This window comes from Mobula hypostoma, chromosome 13, assembly GCF_963921235.1.
Source record: "Mobula hypostoma chromosome 13, sMobHyp1.1, whole genome shotgun sequence".
Lineage (NCBI taxonomy): Eukaryota > Metazoa > Chordata > Chondrichthyes > Myliobatiformes > Myliobatidae > Mobula > Mobula hypostoma.
The window spans coordinates 66,707,913-66,728,048 of record NC_086109.1 but is presented as its reverse complement, the minus strand read 5'-3'; the positions used below and the strand labels follow the sequence as shown (position 1 = coordinate 66,728,048).

At 39.1% G+C, this 20,136-nt stretch overlaps 1 protein-coding gene across 1 annotated transcript in view; it reads right to left on the bottom strand.

Moving 5' to 3' along the window:
- LOC134355967 (hepatoma-derived growth factor-related protein 3-like) overlaps positions 1 to 20,136 on the bottom strand; it is a 130,257-nt gene that overhangs the window by 72,232 nt on the left and 37,889 nt on the right. The window contains exon 2 of the mRNA XM_063066522.1: positions 2,527 to 2,603. Coding sequence (XP_062922592.1) covers positions 2,527 to 2,603 — 77 coding nt within the window. The remainder of the gene's footprint in view (positions 1 to 2,526; positions 2,604 to 20,136) is intronic.

Sequence of the window (20,136 nt, the reverse complement as noted above, 5' to 3'; positions counted from 1 at the left end):
TGTTCATCGACTACAGCTCAGCATTTAATACCATTGTTCCCACAATCCTGACTGAGAAGTTGCAGAACCTGGGCCTTTGTACCTCCCTCTGCAATTGGATCCTTGACTTCCTAACCGGAAGACCCCAATCTGTGCAGATTGGTGATAACATATTGTCCTCACTGACAATCAACCTCAGGGGCGTGTGCTTAGGCCACTGCTCTACACTCTCTATACCCATGACTGTGTGGCTAGGCATAGCTCAAATACCATCTATAAGTTTGCTGACGATACAACCATTGTTGGTAGAATCTCAGGTAGTGACAAAAGGGCATACAGGAGTGAGATATGCCAACTAGTGGAGTGGTGCCACAGCAACAACCTGGCACTCAATGTTAGCAAGACGAAAGAGCTGATTGTGGACTTCAGGAAGGGTAAGACGAAGGAACACACACCGATCCTCACAGAGGGATCAGAAGTGGAGAGAGTGAGCAGCTTCAAGTTCCTGGGTGTCAAGATCTCTGAGGAGACTAACCTGGTCCCGACATATTGATGCAGTTATAAAGAAGGCAAGACAGCGGCTATACTTTATTAGGAGTTTGAAAAGATTTGGTATGTGAACAAATACACTCAAAAACTTCTACAGATGTACAGTGGAGAGCATTCTAACTGACTGCATCACTGTCTGGTATGGGGGGGGGAGTGGGGGCTGTTTTACAGGATTGAAGCAAGCTGCAGATAGTTGTAAAATAGGTCAGCTCTGTACTGAGCACTAGCCTCACTACAATCCAGGACCTCTTCAAGGAGCGGTGCCTCGGAAAAGCGGCCTCCATCATTAACGACACCCCCCCCAACCCAGGACATTCCCCCTTCTCCTTGTTACCATCAGAAAGCAAGTACAGAAACCTGAAGGCACACACAGAACGATTCAGGAACAGCTTCTCCAGTTCTGCCATCCCATTTCTGAACAGACATTGAACTTATGAAAACTACCTCACTAGTTTTTTTTATTTCCTATATTTTGCACTACTGATTTAACTATTTAATATGTCTATATTTAATGTAATTCAGTTTCCCTCTCTATTATCATATATTGCATTGTACTGCTGCTGCAAAGTTAACAAATTTCATGACATATGCCAGTGATATTAAACTTGATTCTGAGATCTCTGATTCTAATAAGTTATATAATGGTTTTTAAAGAAATCTACACTGGTCTTGCTTAGCAAAGGACTAGGTTTTTAAAATGGGCACAGATTTGTTTCTGAGACAAGTAACTTCTGTAGAGAAGCAAGGAGAGAAGGTTTTTGTTGGAAGTAAATGGTCACCATAGGGAAACAATTAGGAATAGCAGGCCTTTTGATCACAGATGGCCCTTTGAGGAGACGTGGTTGATAGTCTAGCACTGACTGATGATGTGCTATGGGACTAGAAGGCAGGAGTCTTCAAAGAAAGGATGATAGCTGATCTTGCTTGATTAAAAGATGATAACTGAACATATTGTGCATTTCCATAATGCATATAAAAATACATGCCTTATCCAATCAGTGAAAATATGCGTGTGTGCCCACCTAAAAGGTGATTGTGTCCCTCTTCTTCCCGCAGTTAAAAGATCTATTGATCAAATATGCTTCTGTTTAACCTGAAAGTGTACTTGTGTGTACAATTCTTCTACTTCACAGCAGCTGATAGGAAGAGGCAGCTCCAAAAAATTCAACATCTTCAATGATAGTGTAGCGTAGAACTTAAAACACAAAAAAAATAAAAGCAGGAGGTCACATGCCTTCAAGCTTGCCCCACCGAGGCAACAGCCTTTTTTTTTTTGTACATAACTTTAGTGCCCCACAATGCCAGGCATTAACCATCTCCCACAAGAGAAAGTTTAATTGCTTCCTCTCGATCGTGAATTGTCAAATTGTGATTTGATTTTACATATAAAGCCTCTGATACAAATAGTGAATCATGTGGCATCTTGGTAGTATGCCCCCACCAACCTGCAAGTGATCTCTTTACTCCGAGTCAGTTTTCAAACTGATGGAATTGCCTATCCAACACTGTGGAAGGACCATACACCAGAGAGACTGCAGAAGTTCAAGCAGGTAGATCACCATCCTTTTCTCAAGAGAAATTAGGAAAAGGGAATATACCTTCCCTTGCCCATATCTTGTAAATGATAAAGTTAAAGAATGCACTCATGTGTGAAATACATGAATGCGAAATTACCCCTGATGGCTCTAAATAGGCAGTAAATGACATGCCCTGAAACTTACAATGAGCTCAAACAATTATTATCCATTAGCAGCATCTCTAGACTATCTACCATAGCTACCTGGGAAAATAGCTTCTCTTGACTCAGCAGATATATAAAAAAATACAAACTTTTTTAGTTTTACGGTAAATATCTGGCTGGAATTTCTTCAAAAGGATTTCTATCAGATCTATTTTCAGAAGTCTCCATGAAGATTCAGATTTGTAACAAAATACTTTTTCTCTAACCAAATAAATAGCTCTGACCATTTCCATCTTTTATTCTTTGAGCATACTTACGTCTCATGAGTTCCAAAGAAGAAAATAGGATATTTATTTGCTGGTGGTTTCACAGCTCCCTCCGGAAGCTCGTCAATCTGTTAAAAGAGAGAAGGGTGTCACCACAAATGGAAGCTTCAGTAGATGATGTGAGAATAAGGCCATTTGGCCTATCAAGTCTGTGCCAGCTCACAGGGCAATCCCATTTCTCCTAATTTTCCCTATAACCTATTCTTCCAATAGTCCCATCAACGTTACTCCCCAGATGGTCAGAGGATTTGGAGTCAATTAACTTATCAACCTAAATATCTTTGAGATGGGGGAGGAAACTAGAGCACCCAAAGGAAATAGTGCAGTCAATAGCAGAGCATTCAAACACTGATTCCTCCAACTTCCGGTAATTTAGTTTTCCTTCACCCCTTCCCTATTCTTCAATTCCCCACTCTGGCCTCTTACTTCTTTTCCTCACATGCCTATCACCTCCCCCGGTGACCCTCCTCTTTCCCTTTCTTCCATTCTCATCTCCCATCACATTCCTTCTTCTCCAGCCCTTTGCCTTTTCCACCTATCAACTCTTACAGATTCCTACTTCATTCCTCCCTGACCCATCCACCTGGCTTCACCTATCACTGTCTACCTTGTTCCCCTTCCCCTCTGCCCACATTCTTACTCTGGCATCTTTCTCCTTCCTTTCCAGACCAGATGGAGGGCCTCAGCCTGAAACATCATTCATTTCCACAGATGCTGCCGGACCTGCTGTGTTGCTGCAGCATTTTGTGGGTGTTACCTCATAAATTTATCATTTTTCAAGGCAAAAGATTATTTGTTAATGGCATTATATATGAAAGTTAAAAACAGTAATGTTTTGCTGCATTCTTTGCTATTTCTGATTTTTGCACAACTTTCCCGCTAAAAATTGCAGGATCAAATACACAACTCACATGAGAGTTTATTCCTTTTACTTAAAGTTCCCTGGTTGTTTACCATTCATTACACCATTGAATTATGTGACTTAATCCTTCATCACTAAGGTAACTCTCCTCCCTCTATCCATTTGCCTGTATTTATTGACAGCCTTTAATCTGGGGCGCCATGGCTGAGTAGTAGTTAGCACAACGCTATTACAGCTCAGAGCTTCACAGTTCAGAGTTCATTTCCAGTGTCCTCCATATGCAAGTTTCTACGTTCCTTCTCACGTGCGCACGAGTTTCCTTTGGGTGCTCCAGTTTCCTCACACAGTCTTAAGAGATACCGGTTAGCAGGTTAATTGGTCATTGTAAATGATCGCTTGATTAGGCTAGGGTTAAACCAGTGGGTTCCTGGGCAGGGGGCTCGAAGGGCCAAAAGGGCCTCTTTCGTGCTGTATCTCCAAGTAAAATCAATCAATAAATAAATATATCCCAAGGCACTTTGCAGGAAAAAAAAATCACCAGGACTCAACTACAAAAAGATGAGACCAAAACTTTTGAAGTCAGAAGGAAAGGCAACTCCAGAGATCAGTGCCAAGGCATCTGGACACTGACTGCAAGTGGAAGTTGGGATGTGCACAGACATGAGTGCAGAAACCCCACAGGGTTGAAGGACTGAGGAAGCTGCAGAGAAAGGAAAGCTCACTGTTAAGATGGCAGATAAATACAAGATGAGCAGAAGTCAATGTAGATCTGCAAAGGTGGTGGGTGAATGGGATTTGGTATAAATTAAAGTATTGGTAGCAGAGATTCAGTTGAGGTGAGCTTTATGGATGCCGCAAGGTGCAAGGCAGGCTGGCTGAGCGTAGATTTTGTCAGTCCACATTGGGAATTTTTAAAAGCATGATTTTCTACCACAGATTACAAAGGCATGGAGAGAAATAAGCGACATTACTGAGTTGGGCATATGTAATATTGCTGATTGGCTCAGATCAGAGTCAAAGAGGACATTGGCACTGAGATGTTCTGTCAGTGGCTGGAGACAGCCTGGGTTGAGGGAGCTCAGTTTGTGACACGGTCCAAAGACAAACACAAAAAGTCAAAACCCAGCCCTCTGAAGACAAAACAAGATTTATGATGGAGAAGGAAGCAAAAATATTTCTGATTATTTAATTACTACTGAGCCAGAAGCTCCACACATTTACCTCTGACACAACAAAGTGTACATATTCATTGTCAATCTGTTAACAGGAGTGCTTCTACACAATTTCCGAATCGCAGGTGAACACAGGAGTAAGAATGCTGGTGTAATTATGTAAGGTCTCATTGAGACAGCAGCTGGAATATTGCGATGTTATGTTCTCTTTGGCTAAGAAGTTATGTCCTTGACAGAGACAAATTGCAAGGGAGATTGGTTCTAGGAATGGTAGTTGTAACATAATGTGGGAAGACTGACTATGCTGGAACAGTATTCCTTAGAGCTTAGAAGACTAAAACAAGATCCCATCAAAATGTACAAAATACATCAAGGGCTTGATAAGCTAGATACAGGGAGAATGCCTCCTCTGCCTAGCACCAGGGAGAAGAGTTTCAGAAAAGGGGTTAAATTATTCAGGACTGAGATGAGGAGAAACTTCTTCACTCAGGTGGTGGAAAACCTGTGGAATTTTGTAACCCAGAGGGTCATGGAGGCTCGATTGCCGCATTCATTGACAACAATAGTTTCCTGGATATTAAAGAAATTGAGGGATATAGAGACAAGACTAGAAAACAGGGGTAAGGTAGAAGACCATTCATGATCTTTATGAATGGCAAAGCATTCTGAAGGAGCTGCTTGGCCTAATCCTGCACTGAATTTCTTAATCGCCTAAAGGCAAACAGGTTTTCTCTCAGCTGCGCTACTCTGTAGCTCCCAGCTACATTTCAATTAGTGGCACAAGAGCCTGAAGCTTTCTCCAGTCAACAGTATGAATACTGAAAACTCAAGACACTTCAAAATAGTCTATACATATAGTTCTAACTGGAATTCTAAAAATACACTGGGAAAATATAACTTGTCATTGCTTCCGATTGCTGTGCTGAAGCACAATTAAGCCTATCTACAATACCATTCATCTCAAGGCTAAACAATATATCACACATGAGGACTCATCCTTCCTCAATGTATAAAATTTAGTGGAAAATTAGATATAAATGGAATGAGGCTATCAGATTGCATTTATGCAGCTATTTAATAAAATCAGTCAATAGCTTCAGTGCATTTATTTACTTCTTTGTTCTTAACTTTTTCTTGTAAATATTGTGTATGTTCAGTTTATGTTTTTCTTGCAAATACTGCTTATATGATGCTATATGCCTGTGGTGCTGCTGCAAATAAGTTTTCATTACCTGTGTATTTGTAGATATGACAATAAATTTGATTTTGACTTCAGAGAAAATTATGGTTTAAGAAATTTAAGCAACCCTTAAACCTTATCAGCATTAAATAGGATTTTTTTTTGCTGCCTCAATGGATTAAATTCTGTTCCTAATAGGATACAAGTGTTGCATTGAGAAGGTAAATATTCAAATGCAAAATACCACATTTCAATCCTTCTCTGAATGAAAACTTCACAGTGAGCATAAACTGATCAAAGAAGAAAGAAACACATTTATACACTGATAGCAGAAAATCTTTATTATTTACTTCTTTAAGTCCAGGGAAAACCTAAACAACACCCCAACCAATTTTCAAACATTTGTTATGGTCCTCAATTACTTCCTCAATGATCTTCCTTCCACCATTAGTCAGGGGTTCAAGTCCATTTGGAACTCTGAAGGCAATAAACCAATTTAAAAGCAAGACCTTGCAAACATTCAAGCATGCCAATGAAAAGGAAGCAACCTTCACACCACACAATGACCATCTCTAGCAAGAGACTATTGAAACACCTGCTCTTAACTTTTACCAACACCTGCACTGAGATCCCCACCACTAACATCAAGGAAGGGATTGTGGACTTAATTAGACCAGTGACATAAATACTGTGGTTACATGAGCAGGTAACCTGTGGTGAGTTACTCACCTCCTGGTATGTAAATGCTTTTTGACAATTTGCAAGGCACAAGTCAAGAGTATGATCAAATAATCTCAAATATAATGTAATTGCCTACATGATTGCAGTTTTAAGTCAATATCTTGATAGCTTCCAGGACAAAACAGTTGCTTGCCACCCCATCCATCACCTTAAACATTCCCTGCCTCCTCCACTAAATCAATATGGTTGCAGTGCATGCCTTCTTCATAATTACCGCAATTAAGTGACAAGTTTCTCCAAAAGAGCCTTTCAAACCTGTGACCTCTATGACCAAGGTTAAGGACAGTAGAAGCAAGGGAAAATCATCACCAGCAGTTTCCTTTCGAAGATGTACAACATCCAGACTGGAAATTAATTCACTATTCCTTCGTCACCAATACATCTAAATCCTGGAACTCCACAATATCTTGTGGGGCGGGGGGGGAATGCCTTCAACATTGCTTCAAAACAGCAGCTCAACACCAGGGGCAATTAATGGTGGATATTGAAAGTTTGTCAGCAATTAGTATTTTAACTAAATTTATCAGAAAAAAATATAGTAAGCTTTTATGAATTGCTATCAGACTGAAGACCAGATTAACTGCTTTAAAATTCATTGATATGAAATATTTGTTCTCTTTGCCATTTGACCTCCTGTTTATGTTTCAGATTCCCCAGCATCCGCAGCTAATGTGCTTCTTCATCTCTGTATTTTTAAATCATTTTTCACATATTGACATTGCAGGCTACGCCAACATCTATTGTGTATTCCATTTGCCTTGGAGAAGATACTGGTGAGTAATCCCGTTGAAATGCTGCAGTTCAAAGTGTTTGCTCATAGATATATTTTGTCTAGGACACTGTTGTGGGTTGCGGGGGGGGGGGTGGAGGAGTTTAGTGGGGAATTCGCTTTTATTTTGAAAATGATGTGAGTTCTTTATAATATTAACCCAAGAAGGCAGACACTAAAATAGTGCAGTAGCACAAGATTTCATCATAAGTTGCAAACAGTATTCCAAACTAAAAGCAAGATTTTTTCACATTACAAGTCTTGAGAAAGGTGAAGATGGTAATTTGTAGATAACCTGGAAAATGAAAAGCTTTTATCAGAGTCCCTTCTCAGTACTTCTCTTCTAGGATAGTGAACAGTAACCACAAGTATTCACACCAAAGACTGACAACCAAGTAACCAAAATGGTGAACATTCCACAAATATCACTCTATAAAGCATGAGTCAGATATATAGCTAAAGTTAACTAGCAACATTGTGCAATAGCAGAAGGCAGGCAAAAATACACAGTATATTAAAAATTAATAAACAGCAACACCGTGAATATGCAACTGGATTTGCAAACCAGCTGTAAATGTCTACTAGAGATTTTAAATTCAGTTAATTAAATAAATCTGGAATTTAAAAAAAAATTGGCATGAGCAATGACAGCCACATAACTACTGAACTATCATAAAATCCCAGATGGCTTATTAATGTCTTTAAAGGAAGGAAGTTTTCAATTCTCACCCCATCATGTTTATCTACACTCCAGAACCTCAGCAAGGCAGTTAACTCTTAACTAAAGGGACCCAGCATCCATGAAGTTCAAGTTTAATTAAAGGAAAGCAATAAATGTTGGTTATGGAGTGGAACAGCCATTGGGCCTAACGTGTCTACACTGACCAGAGGGCACACAGCATTATTGATCCCATCGTCCAGCTCTTGGCCCACTGCATTGTGTGAATGTACAATTCAAGTGCAATTCATCATCAGATTGGTCATACGATGCCCATCAACATTCTGTTGGAATTCCTTCAGGAAATAACAGGCAGGATAGACAAAGGAGAATCAGTAGATGATTTACGTGAATTTTCAGACGGCCTTTGACAAGGTGCCACACATGAGGTTGCTAAACAAGATAACAGCACAAGGTATTACAGGAAAGACACTAGCATGGACAGAAAATTGACTGACTGGCAGAAGGCAAAGAAGGGGAATAAAGGGGACCTTTTCTATTTGGGTGCCGGTGACTTGCGCTGCTCTGCAGGAGTTGCTGTTCGTCTGCTATATTTCACATTATATGTTAATGATCTGGATGACAGAATTGCTAACTTAGTGGCCAAGTTTGTGGATAATACAAAGATGGGTGAAGGGGCTGAGGAAGCTGGGAGACGGCAGAAGAGTTTGGACAGATTAGGAGAATGAGAAAAGAACTGGCAGACAGAATGCAGTGTAGGGAAGCGTGGTTATGCACTTTGGTAGAAAGAATAAAGGCATAGACTATCTTTTAAACAGAGAGTGAATTCAGAAATCAGAGTTGCAAAGGGACTTGGAGTTCTCATGCAGGATTCCATAGAGGTTAAACTGCAGTTGAGTCAATAATAAGAAAGGAAAATGCAATGTTAGCATTCATTTCTAGATTACTGTACAAAATATATAATGTATGTAATGCTGAGACTGTATATAAGGCATTGGTCAGACCACATTTGGAATATTGTGAGGAGCTTTGGGCACAATATCCAAGGATGGATGTGTTGACATTAGAGAGGGTTCAAAGGTTTATGAAAATGAAAGGGTTAATGTACAAGGAGAATTTGATGGCTCTGGGCCTGGGTTTGCTGGAGTTCAGAAGAATGAGGGAGATTTCCTTGAAACCTATTGAATATTGGAAGGAGTGAATAGAATGAAGATGTTTTCCAATAGTGGGATTACCTGGAACCAGATGGCACAGCCACAGAATAGAAGGACATTCCTTTAAATCTGAGATCAGGAGGAATTTCCGTTGCCAGCTGTGGAATTAATCATTACAGATGGCTGTACAGGCCAAATCATTGTGTCTATTTATAGTGGAGGTTAATAGTTTCTTGATGAGTAAGGGCATCAAAGCATACTGGGGGACTGCAGAAGAATGGGGTTGAGAGGAAAAATAAATCAGCCATGATTGAATGGCGAGGCAGACTCAATGCGCAAAATAGCCTAATTATATCTATGTTTAAAGGCAGGACAGTCAAAATCAAAATAGAAACCAAAATACGTTTGAAATACTCAGCCAATCTGGAAGCAACTATGGAGAAAGAAAATGTGTAAGTAAATGTTTCAGGTCATTTCAACACTTCCTGACTCTTCTACTTCGACATCCTTAAGTGCAGTTTTGATGTCCCATTCTCCATTAAAATCAATAATTCTTCACATCCTAATTTCTGTATCAATCTTCATCTTTCTTCCTTCATTGTCAGAGCACATTTGAACAAATATGATAAAAGACTAAACTTTTTTTTTAACCATTATCAGAGATCACCGAATCATTTAGTTTCTACTCTTACATAAGAAATCAAAAATAGGAATAGACAATAAGCCCCTCCCCAACCTCCTATGAGATGGTTCTACTTTTCAACATGTTATGGCTGATCTTCTACCACAGTTACACTTTCCTGATCTCAATGTCAATTAACCTCTGTTTTGAAGACTAATCAATTTCCTTCCTATATGTGTGCAACAACTGAGCATCTAGCGTCTCTGAGTGAAGAAATTTCTCATGACATTAATCCTTAACAACTGATAGTTGCCTCGAGGCTATGTTGCATGAGTCTAGATTGCTGGGTTGAGTTATTCTCTGTCCTTGGCAATTTACTTGCAAGCGTTTTGTCACCTTGTGAGGAACCATCGTCAGTGTGTTGTGGATTGTGGTGTGTCCTCCGAATGTTTGGCCTTTATACACATTTCAATCAGCTGATTTGACATCATTCCGGAAACTCTATTGCGATGTGGGGAGGAAATCTCATTGCTGATTGGCTGTGTGTGGCGAACTTCGTATATTGTGGTCGGGAATTTTGCCCAGATTGGGTCAAAAATGGGATCGAGGTCAATGCGTTTGTTTACAGAATTGCTTGTGGAAAAATCACACTTCTAGGAATTCTTTCGCATGTTGCACGTTCACTTGCGCCATGACTTTCACTGATGCCCAGCTGAATTTGTGCCTCTCTCAATTTTCATGGGTAGAGTCTAGATTCTCCAGACATGGGAAAACTCTCTTTCACTATTAAACCATCAAGCTCCTTCGGAACCCTAAGGTTCAATTAAGTAATTTAGAATTTTTCATAACATATAGAAAATACAGGTCTATTCCTCTCATCCCTTCCTCAATGGTTATCCCTTTCATCCCAGATATTGATATACCACATCACAAGAAACAAGATAAGGAAACCAAACTCTGCACAAAGCCCTTTACAGGTGTAGCAAGGTTTCTTTACAATTGCACTACAAACTTCTCTGTGTAAAATCTAATATGATGTATATTTACTAACTGCTTACTGCACCTGCATGCTAACCACCTCTAACTATTTGCAACGGGACACCTCTCTGAATGTCAACAGTTAAATTGTGACATTTACCCTTATCAGATTATTTGGAAAGAACAAAAGGGTAAATTAGATTAATTATCCTTTTGTTCTTTCCAAAGATGCTGTCTGACCCATTATCTAATTCCAAATTTTTCTGTTTTATTTTGGACTTCCAGCATCTGCTGATTTTTTCCCCCAAAATTTAAACATTTACATGATACTCCCCTTTTAAAAAGAGCGTTTTCTTGATTTCTGCTGAAGTGAATAATCTCACATTTACCAACATCACACCTCACCTGCCACTTCCTTCCCCTTTCATTTAGCTATTTACTTGTTTCTATATCTCACTTTTATATTTCATGTTTCTCACAGGTTAGTTTTAGCAGAGCTCTGCATTATCAGTAAAGCTGGAGACATTATAATTATTCCCTTATTTTTAAGTCAGTCCTACAGATTGTAAGTACCTAATAAACAATTCTTGATCCTGTCAGAAAGCAAATGGTCCTTTATTTCTGCTTTTTAAAAAAAAATGCTGTCCATTAACCCATCCTCGCTCCAAATCAATTTCACTTCAGTCATTCTTTTATTTTTAAATCATTAAAAACATAAGGAGTAGGAGGAGTAGGCCACCTGACCTGTCAAGCCTGCTCTGCCATTCAACAAGATCTTGGATGATCTGGCCTGGACTCAGCTCCACCTACCTGCCTTTTCCCCATAAATCCTTGCAATCCTTTGGTCTACTACTCTTCACTGAAACATTATAAGTTTCTTTCTCTAACACTACCCTTTCTTTGCCGAAGTGGAATAATTATTATGTGGTGCTTTCTCACAACAGAGTTTACCTGTTGAAAATTTAGGCACTTCTGTAATATATCGTTGTTCTTCCACTGTCAAACCTTCTAATCTAACTTTGCAATTTACCTTATTTGCTTATTCTTTGCCATGCTCTTTCACCATTACCCTTGTATCCCTAAGCTGCTCCAGGGTCATGCTAGAATGTAAATACAACGAGCTTCTTCACTGTAAGTTATCTTCCGCAACTCATCATGACCTTGTCTTTCACTATCACGTCCATCCAAAATGTCAATGTCACCAAGACTGTGACATTATGGACTGCTTCCTCTACTGCCTCCTTCCATTCTTCTAGACTAGGGGAAAACCCCTGAGGGTTGCCCAAACCTGGTTCTGAATTTGCATCTTCCTCTACTTCCTCTCAAACCTACACCAGGAATCAATAGCAATGGCTTCACTTCCCATTGTCCTGTAATCTATGCACACAAGAGTAATGGTTGAAGAACTTCAAGGGGTTAAGTAATCATTATGTTATGCAATAATTTCATGCAAAAATAGAGAGTGGCATTCTTCAGTATAAAATCAGACTCCCATCACTAATTCCAGTATTGTCCAAGGATCTACCCACAAGGCCATCCTGGTTCTTATTTACATCTTACTCCTTGGCAACATCACCTGGATACACAGCACCATTTGCACACATACCCCAATCATACCCCGCTGCATTCACCACCACCTCCCTCCACTGTTCTCCTCTGTACAACTTGTCAGACTGTTTAAGAACTGCACTGGTTCAAGAATGTGGCCCTTTACTGATGGTCATTTTACTATTAGGTACAAACAAATAAAGTTGGTCTCCCAGACAAGAAAAGAAAAATAAAATAATATTTTTTTTAAATCCAAGCAAAATGATCAGGGGTATCCTAGGATGTTGCTGGACTGGAGGGCTTGAATTAAAAGGAGCCACTTGATAAGGTGGGACAGTTTTCGCAGGAGCATAACAGGCTGAGTGGTTACCTTATAGAGGTTTACAAAAATCATGAGAGGCATGGGTATGCAAGTCAGAGAGTTGATCATTTTCTTTGGTTAAGGGTGTTAAAAACTAGAGGGCATAGGTTTAAGATGAGAAGGGAGAACATTAGTATAGACATTTTACCTACAGAGGATGGTGGGTCTGTGGAGAGTAGAGTCAGAGGAAGATGCACAGATTGATATAGTCTTTAAAAGACATTTAGCTAGGTACATGAATAGGAAATGTTCAGAAGGATATGGGCCAAATTCAGACAAATGGAACAAGTTCAGGTAAGCAAATTGGTTAGCATGGGTTAGGTTGAAGGGCTAGATTCCATACTGTATATGCCTACAGCCTCTGCAACTTTGTCGCTTCCTTCAATAACCCAGGGTGATCTAGATCAGGGGATCTATCCATTTTCTCGTAAATCCTCTTTAGCACTGTGAATAAATTTTCTCCAAATAAATACCAGAAAATTTGAAGTGATTCCCTTTGGTTCTATCACACATTCAAATTTAGAGTTACCAAATTCATCCCTCTCCCAGTTGGAAATTGAACTAAACAGTTCACTACCTTGGTGTTGTACTGAACTCTGAAATGAGGTTGGTACAGTATTTCAGCACCATTACCAAGCCTACTTACTTCCATCTCTATAGATGGCCTGATTGCCCATGCTCTGAATCACCCATCGCAGAAACCCAGGGCTTTATTACTTTTTGATTTGACAATTATTGTGCTCCTGTCCAGGGTCTCAACTATATGTTGAGATTATCCAAAACTCTACTGCATCTGTTTGCTATCCAGTACATATTGACAAGTATTGGTTCCCTATTGAACAAAGTTTCAATTTTACATCCTCACTGCTGTTGTCAAATGGTCTGTGGTTTCACACTTTCCCATCTCACTAATCTCCTGAGGTTCCAAAATCTTCTGAAATCTTTGCCCACTTGCTTACTGGTGTCTTGATCAAATTTTATTGCCAAACATTGGCTGTCATGTCTTTGGCCACCAAGGCCTGGAATTTTCTAGCTCAACTTTCTGACTCTTTCCCCTCCTTAACCTTGCCTCTTTGATCAACACTTTAAAGATTCAAGAAGGTTCAAAGGTTCATTTATTATCAAAGTAGGTATGCAGTTTACAACTCTGAGATTTGTCTTCTCCAGATAGCCATGAAATAGGAAAACCATGGAAGTTCAAGGAGAAACATCAAATCCCCTCCCCTGCACAAAAAAAATCGTGCAAGTGGCAAGAACATCAAACCCCAACCACTCCACACAAAGAAATTAGCAGATCGCAGCAAATGGCAATAAGAAAGAATGGCAACACAATCATGAAACCGTGTCCCCTCACTCGAAAAAAAATCCCGCAAACAGCAACAAGATGGGCAAAAACACTGAATATAAAAAAACATAAAACTGAAAGAGTCCAACTCATAAATTTCAGAACTTCAGAAACATCCTTCGACAGCATCAAGGGTGAGAGTGACCACTCAAACACTGAGGCACAGCAGTGAACAATTGACCATCACACATAGACAACTTCCCTCAGGAGCAACAAATGATAATAGGCCTTCACACACAGACACCTTATCCATTAGCAGTGGGACATCCACCACAGCAGTGAGCGAGACAGGTCGTTGATGCTGAATATTCGCTCCCCTTTCTCATTTGCATCAATGTTTCAATCTTCCGTGACACTTTAATCGGTGATTAATTGATGTTTTAATTGTCGAAATGAAGTTGATCATGGGCTCATGTGGTCTTATCTCCTGGAATTTTCTTGGAGACAGCAGAGCATTAGATCACCCAATTGACTGCCAAACTAAATCGCAGACTCTTCAGAAACACATTTAAGATAAAAAGAAAGATATAGAAGAAGTGAAATTAACAGATCCGTGGACTATGTGGAAGATGTTGCCTGAGGAAGCATTGTTTACTGGCGCCATCTTGACCAGCCACTTAGCTTAATATATTTCAATAAATGGTTAGGTAACAGTTCTGAGAAGTATGGTGGGATGTGTTGCTCATTAGAGAAGCTGTATATATAAATAAAAAAGTTTGTTATTGTGGTGTACTCTTTCCAATGGCATTCGTCTTAACACTGGCATCTGCTCCCACAAGTCATCATACGGTTACCCTCTAGAATTCTCCTATGATATTCTTTTGACTTTTAAAGCCTCTTGGAGGTTCATTTCCTTCTTCTAATCTGTGCCTAGAGTTACTTTGTTATCTAAGAGGTACTGTGGATATGCTCTTGTGATATTCAACTGCATGCAATCAACATATATTCTTCAGAGGATAACATGATGCATCACACAGGTCAGGGGTTTACTCAGACTTCCCTGATTATTATTTGCTGCATTTGTCACTATAGTTTAGATTGGTGCTCATTTATAAATTTCTGGCTATCCTTTTTATGCTCCACCTCTCCACTGTCAATGAGCTACATTTGGAGGCAATCAAAGATTGCAGCTGTCACTTTGTGAAAAACAAGTAACTGAGCAGAAGTGTACGTTGCACTTGGTATATCAACCATGGCTAGAAATGCAGTCCATGACAGATGTCCTGTAGGACCAATCCTGAAACTCAGCCTTTTAAACAGATCCAATGAGTCTTCCCTTCAAGGAAAGACGAGAAGCTTAAAGCAGCCAGATCTTGGCATACTGTGCTGTTGTTTATCCCCCAAGGAACTACTTCATGATTGCTTTTTATCAGATGAGTATTTTGCTGCAGATTATGGGAACTGCTGGTTGAATAAAATCATGTTCCATCTGGTTTGGGCTCCCTATCCTGATAGTTCAAAGTGCCATGATAATATACAAACGTTTGTAGTTATTGTATAATCAACGCAATTTAAATAAGTTATTCAATTCCACTGCACTCGCCAAAGACAATTAATTTTGACCCTTAAAATAATGTGATTAAAATTTTCATTCCCAGCACTTTTTAACATAATTCACAAATCAGAAAAATGTATAATGGTAAGACTGCAACAGGCATTAATAGATATATTGTATGCACAAAATCTACATTTTCTACAGCTGTAAATTAAAATAAATGATAAATACAATTTTATATTGCTTTTTCAATTATGGAAATGACATTTGTTTCTATACCAATATCATTTCAAGTAGATATTTGGAACTGGGATGAAATTCTATTGAAAGACATATTCATAATTATGGGTTTAATAGCATAGTCATTTTGTGCTGCATCAATTCTGCTATAAAAGGCATTTGAATGAAGAGCTGATGCCTGCCTAGAAACCATGGCATTGGTTCCTTGGAGAGGTAATCCACCCTTTGGACTTTCATACCAAATTTACAGAAGGCAAAACTGATTTGCGATGCTTGACTGCAGCTAGATTTGTGCCAGTTGATAGTGCAGATGAGACTCTTGAGCATTTAAATCTGCATGAGATGGGTGAGGAGACAGCTATCACGATCATAAAGAAGTATTACCATAGAGTAAACCGAGAGTCCAAGAGCAGAGCCACTTCTCGGAAGAGGGTAATATTAGTTCTTTCAAATAGTGAATAAGATCTTTTAACACTTATTTAAAGAGACAGGGACATAGGGTTTCACAATATAACAAAGCACACCCTCAACTCAAAGACATAGCTAAATACCCAAATTCGACTGTACACATTCTGAGATGCAGCACTTGGCTGAAGAAAGGGCCGTAAGTGTAACCCACATTTAGAAAACCACTAGCTGGAGCTATCAGGGCTTTTCCAGTACACTGACTTCAGTCAATTTATAGTCCAGCACGTTATCATGAATGTGACTCCCGACATGTTTAAATATACAACTACTTTAGTTCATTCCTCTGTAAAACAGCAGCGGGATAAGCACTAACAATCAATGATTGAATTCCTGAAGTGAGAGCCATTAGTGACCATTGTAACCCAGCCCTGACCACACTAGGTGTAAATGTTAAACATTAAGCATGCACAAGCATATCATTAACCTGCAGAACCAGAACAAAAGTCATGAATAAATTCAATAATGAATTACAGGCTATTAAAAAATTTGCTAAAATAATGGACAATTTTGTCTTTCTTCTCATTGGACAATATCCGTACTCTTGGCCAAAGTGAACTACGTATATTGATCCAAAGAACTGTCTCCACATTTACTTGTGGCTACAATCAAACACTGAAACACTTCATTCTGTATTCAGTTACTGCTTTTCTTGTGTACTACCTCAATGCACTGCTGGGATGAAATGATCTGTACGGATGGCATTTAATTAATTGCATAATTAAAAATATATAAAGCAAAGTGAAATTGTGAAAAGCAAGGAATACTTTGAACCATAGAATAATGTAATAAGGATATTCACAAAGAATTTCTTTAATTGGCCTTTTTAACAAAATTGCAAAAATACCCAACAAAACTCTACAACATTTTAAAGTTCCTCCCCACACCAAATTGGTGCGTCGGGCAGCAACCTTGCCATTCATTTCCTTTACATTTGTCTGAGTTGCTAGCTCGCTGCTCAACCCAGCACAAGTAGAACTTGTGCAAGGAGCAGGCCGGCTTCACACCAAGGACCTCTCTCTCCAGAGTCTGATGCAGATGCCACTACACCATCGGCACAGACATAATGTTTTAAAATATCTTAAAATGTTGATACACACAATGAGATGATGAGTACCCTTCTTTCAGCAGTCATCTGAAAATTGCACCAAAAAAAAATGAAATAGTTGTTGGCTCCATGCCATAGTATCAATTACGTTAATGTTCTTTGCAAAATTTGACATTTGTAATTATTTAGCATATCATGTCTCTCAATAATAGTAACAAAATTTCACAAACTATCGCAAGTATTATTCACTACCATGCTGGCTGTAACTTTGTCACAAAATTTATTTTGATGATTTTGTTTACACCTGTAACATTTTGTAACATCTGGGTAGACAAACTGTCCAAATTCTAGATGGTGTCAACCCTGATATTTCTATTCCATTGATAATATCTTGCATAATTAAGTTTTTGTTTATGTTAGTTACATCTGCACTCTTTTTGCTGTTGCCATTAAAAAGAAAGTACAAGAGCCTCAGGACTTGCACCACCAGGTAGAGTAACAGCTACTACCCCTCAATTATCAGGCTCTTGGAACAAAATGGGATAAATTCACTTTCCCCATCATTGAAATATTCCCACAACCAATAGACTCACTTTCAAAGACACTTCATCTCATGTTCTAGATATATATTGCTCATTTATTTATATTATTGTTTCTTCTTTTTCTATTTGGGCAGTTTGATGTCTTCTGCACTCTGATTTGATGACTTAGTTGGGTGGTCTTTCACTGAGTCTGTTATAGTTATTATTCCATAGTTGAGTCTGTCCTCAACAAATTGAATCTCAGCGTTGTATATGGTGACATATATGTATTTTGAGAATAAACTTTACTTTGAACTTTGAATTCCAACTTTTGTAAAGACCTGTTGAAATCAAGAAAAGAATGGCCTAAAATCATAAATAGCACGCATCATTTAAACTGCTCTCCAATGGTACATCAATTTTAATCTCCTCTTACTAGCAGACAGTAACGATATGAGAGAGAGGGAAAAAAAGCCATGGAGCTTGTCCAAGAGGGATGTGTTACAGATTGTACAACTTAAATACCATTTAATATTACTGCAACTTCTGTAATACAGCACATTTGCTAGTCCCAAATGTCTACTTACTTACAAATCTGGAGGTTAGCACAGATAACGCAGCTCTAAACTTAAGTAAGAACGGAAAAGCATTCTTCTAATACGTCAGCAGTGAACATAGAGAAGCGCAGATGACTTAACAAAGCAGAAGTTGTATTCTAAGATAGAAAAATTGATAAAGATCTAGCTATGATTTTTCAAAGGTATTCTCAAAAGAAGTAATGCAGTGGTGGGATAATGGGAAGGAGGGAAATTCCCAGGAAGGGTGATACAGTTCAAACACGAATGCAGAGAATATACTAAGGAGGTTACTGAGGCCCAGGTTTCTGGCTCTGATGATATTCATCCCATATTTCAGAACAAATCCACTCAAATAATTGTAGGAGCTCAATCAGATATTTTCACTGGACTCCTCCCAGAGCCCAGAGAACTAACGGAAAGCATCATGACTGACTTCCATCATATTCTGTGAAATATGCAGTTGGCTCCCCCTCTCTGCACCTCGGAGCTCAGCCATTTAGATAATAAGCTCTTTTATTATTTCTCATGCCAAAATGGACAATTTCACATTTTCCCACTTTACATCTATTATCCAGATTTTTACCCACTCACGTAAGCTATCAAGAAGCGCGTTTGTATCAGCTTCCAAAATATAGAACATACAACAGGGAATTACTCATACAGCAGGAATTAGATCATACAGCACAAAATCACTCAATGCTTGAGGGACAACTCCTTCCCCTTCATCATCAGATTTCTGGTCTATGATCTGATTTATAAACCTATGACCACACCCTCATCATTCCTTTTTTAGCACATGCTTTGGTAATTTATAGTGACTTCATGCCTTTGCACTGTACTGATATTGCAAAACAACACATCTTGTGTCATTATACCACAGTGATAATAAACTGATTTTGTTTCAGCACAGCACAGGAAGCAGGCTCTTCAGCCCATCATTTTATGCTGTACTAATCAAGCTAATGATGCCTAAGTAAAATATCCCTCCTGCTTTCACATATCTATATCCCACCATTCACTGTATATTCTTAAAAACCTCTATTGTACCTGCTTCCCCAACAATCCTAGCAGTTCAGTCAAGGCACCCACATTTCTCTGTGTAAAAGTCTTTCCTATCTTTTAGCAAGCATCTCATTAGTTTCTTTTTCTAAAGCATTCATATGTTCAGTAAAAAGTTGAGTTCATAACATCACTATCTGTCGCACACCACTTGTAACATCCTGCTAAGCAGAAAAACATTTATTCCTATTCTTTTTCATGTTTACCTGGTCAACCTACCACATACATATATTACATTCCTTATCATAAGCTTCTCTTTTCCATAGTAACTGTTAGAAACATAGAAACGTATAAATATAGAAAACCTATAGCACAATACAGGCCCTTTGGCCCACAATGCTGTGTCGAACATGTATTTACTTTAGAAATTAACTAGGGCTACCCATAGCCTTCTATTTTTCTAAGCTCCGTGTAAAAGACCCTATCATATCCGCCTCCACCACCGTAGCTGGCAGCCCATTCCATGCACTCACCACTCTCTGCATAAAAAACCTACCCTTGACATCTCCTCTGTACCTACTTCCAAGCACCTCAAAACTGTGCCCTCTCGTGTTAGCCATTTCAGCCCTGAGAAGAAACCTCTGACTATCCACACAATCAATGCCTCTCATCATTTTGAACACCTCTATCAGGTCACCTCTCATCCTCCGTCGCTCCAAGGAGGAAAGGCCAAGTTTACTCAACCTATCCTCATAAGACATGCTCCCCAATCCAGGCAACATCCTTTTTTAATCTCCTCTGCACCCTTTCTATAGTTTCCACATCCTTCCTGTAGTGAGGTGAC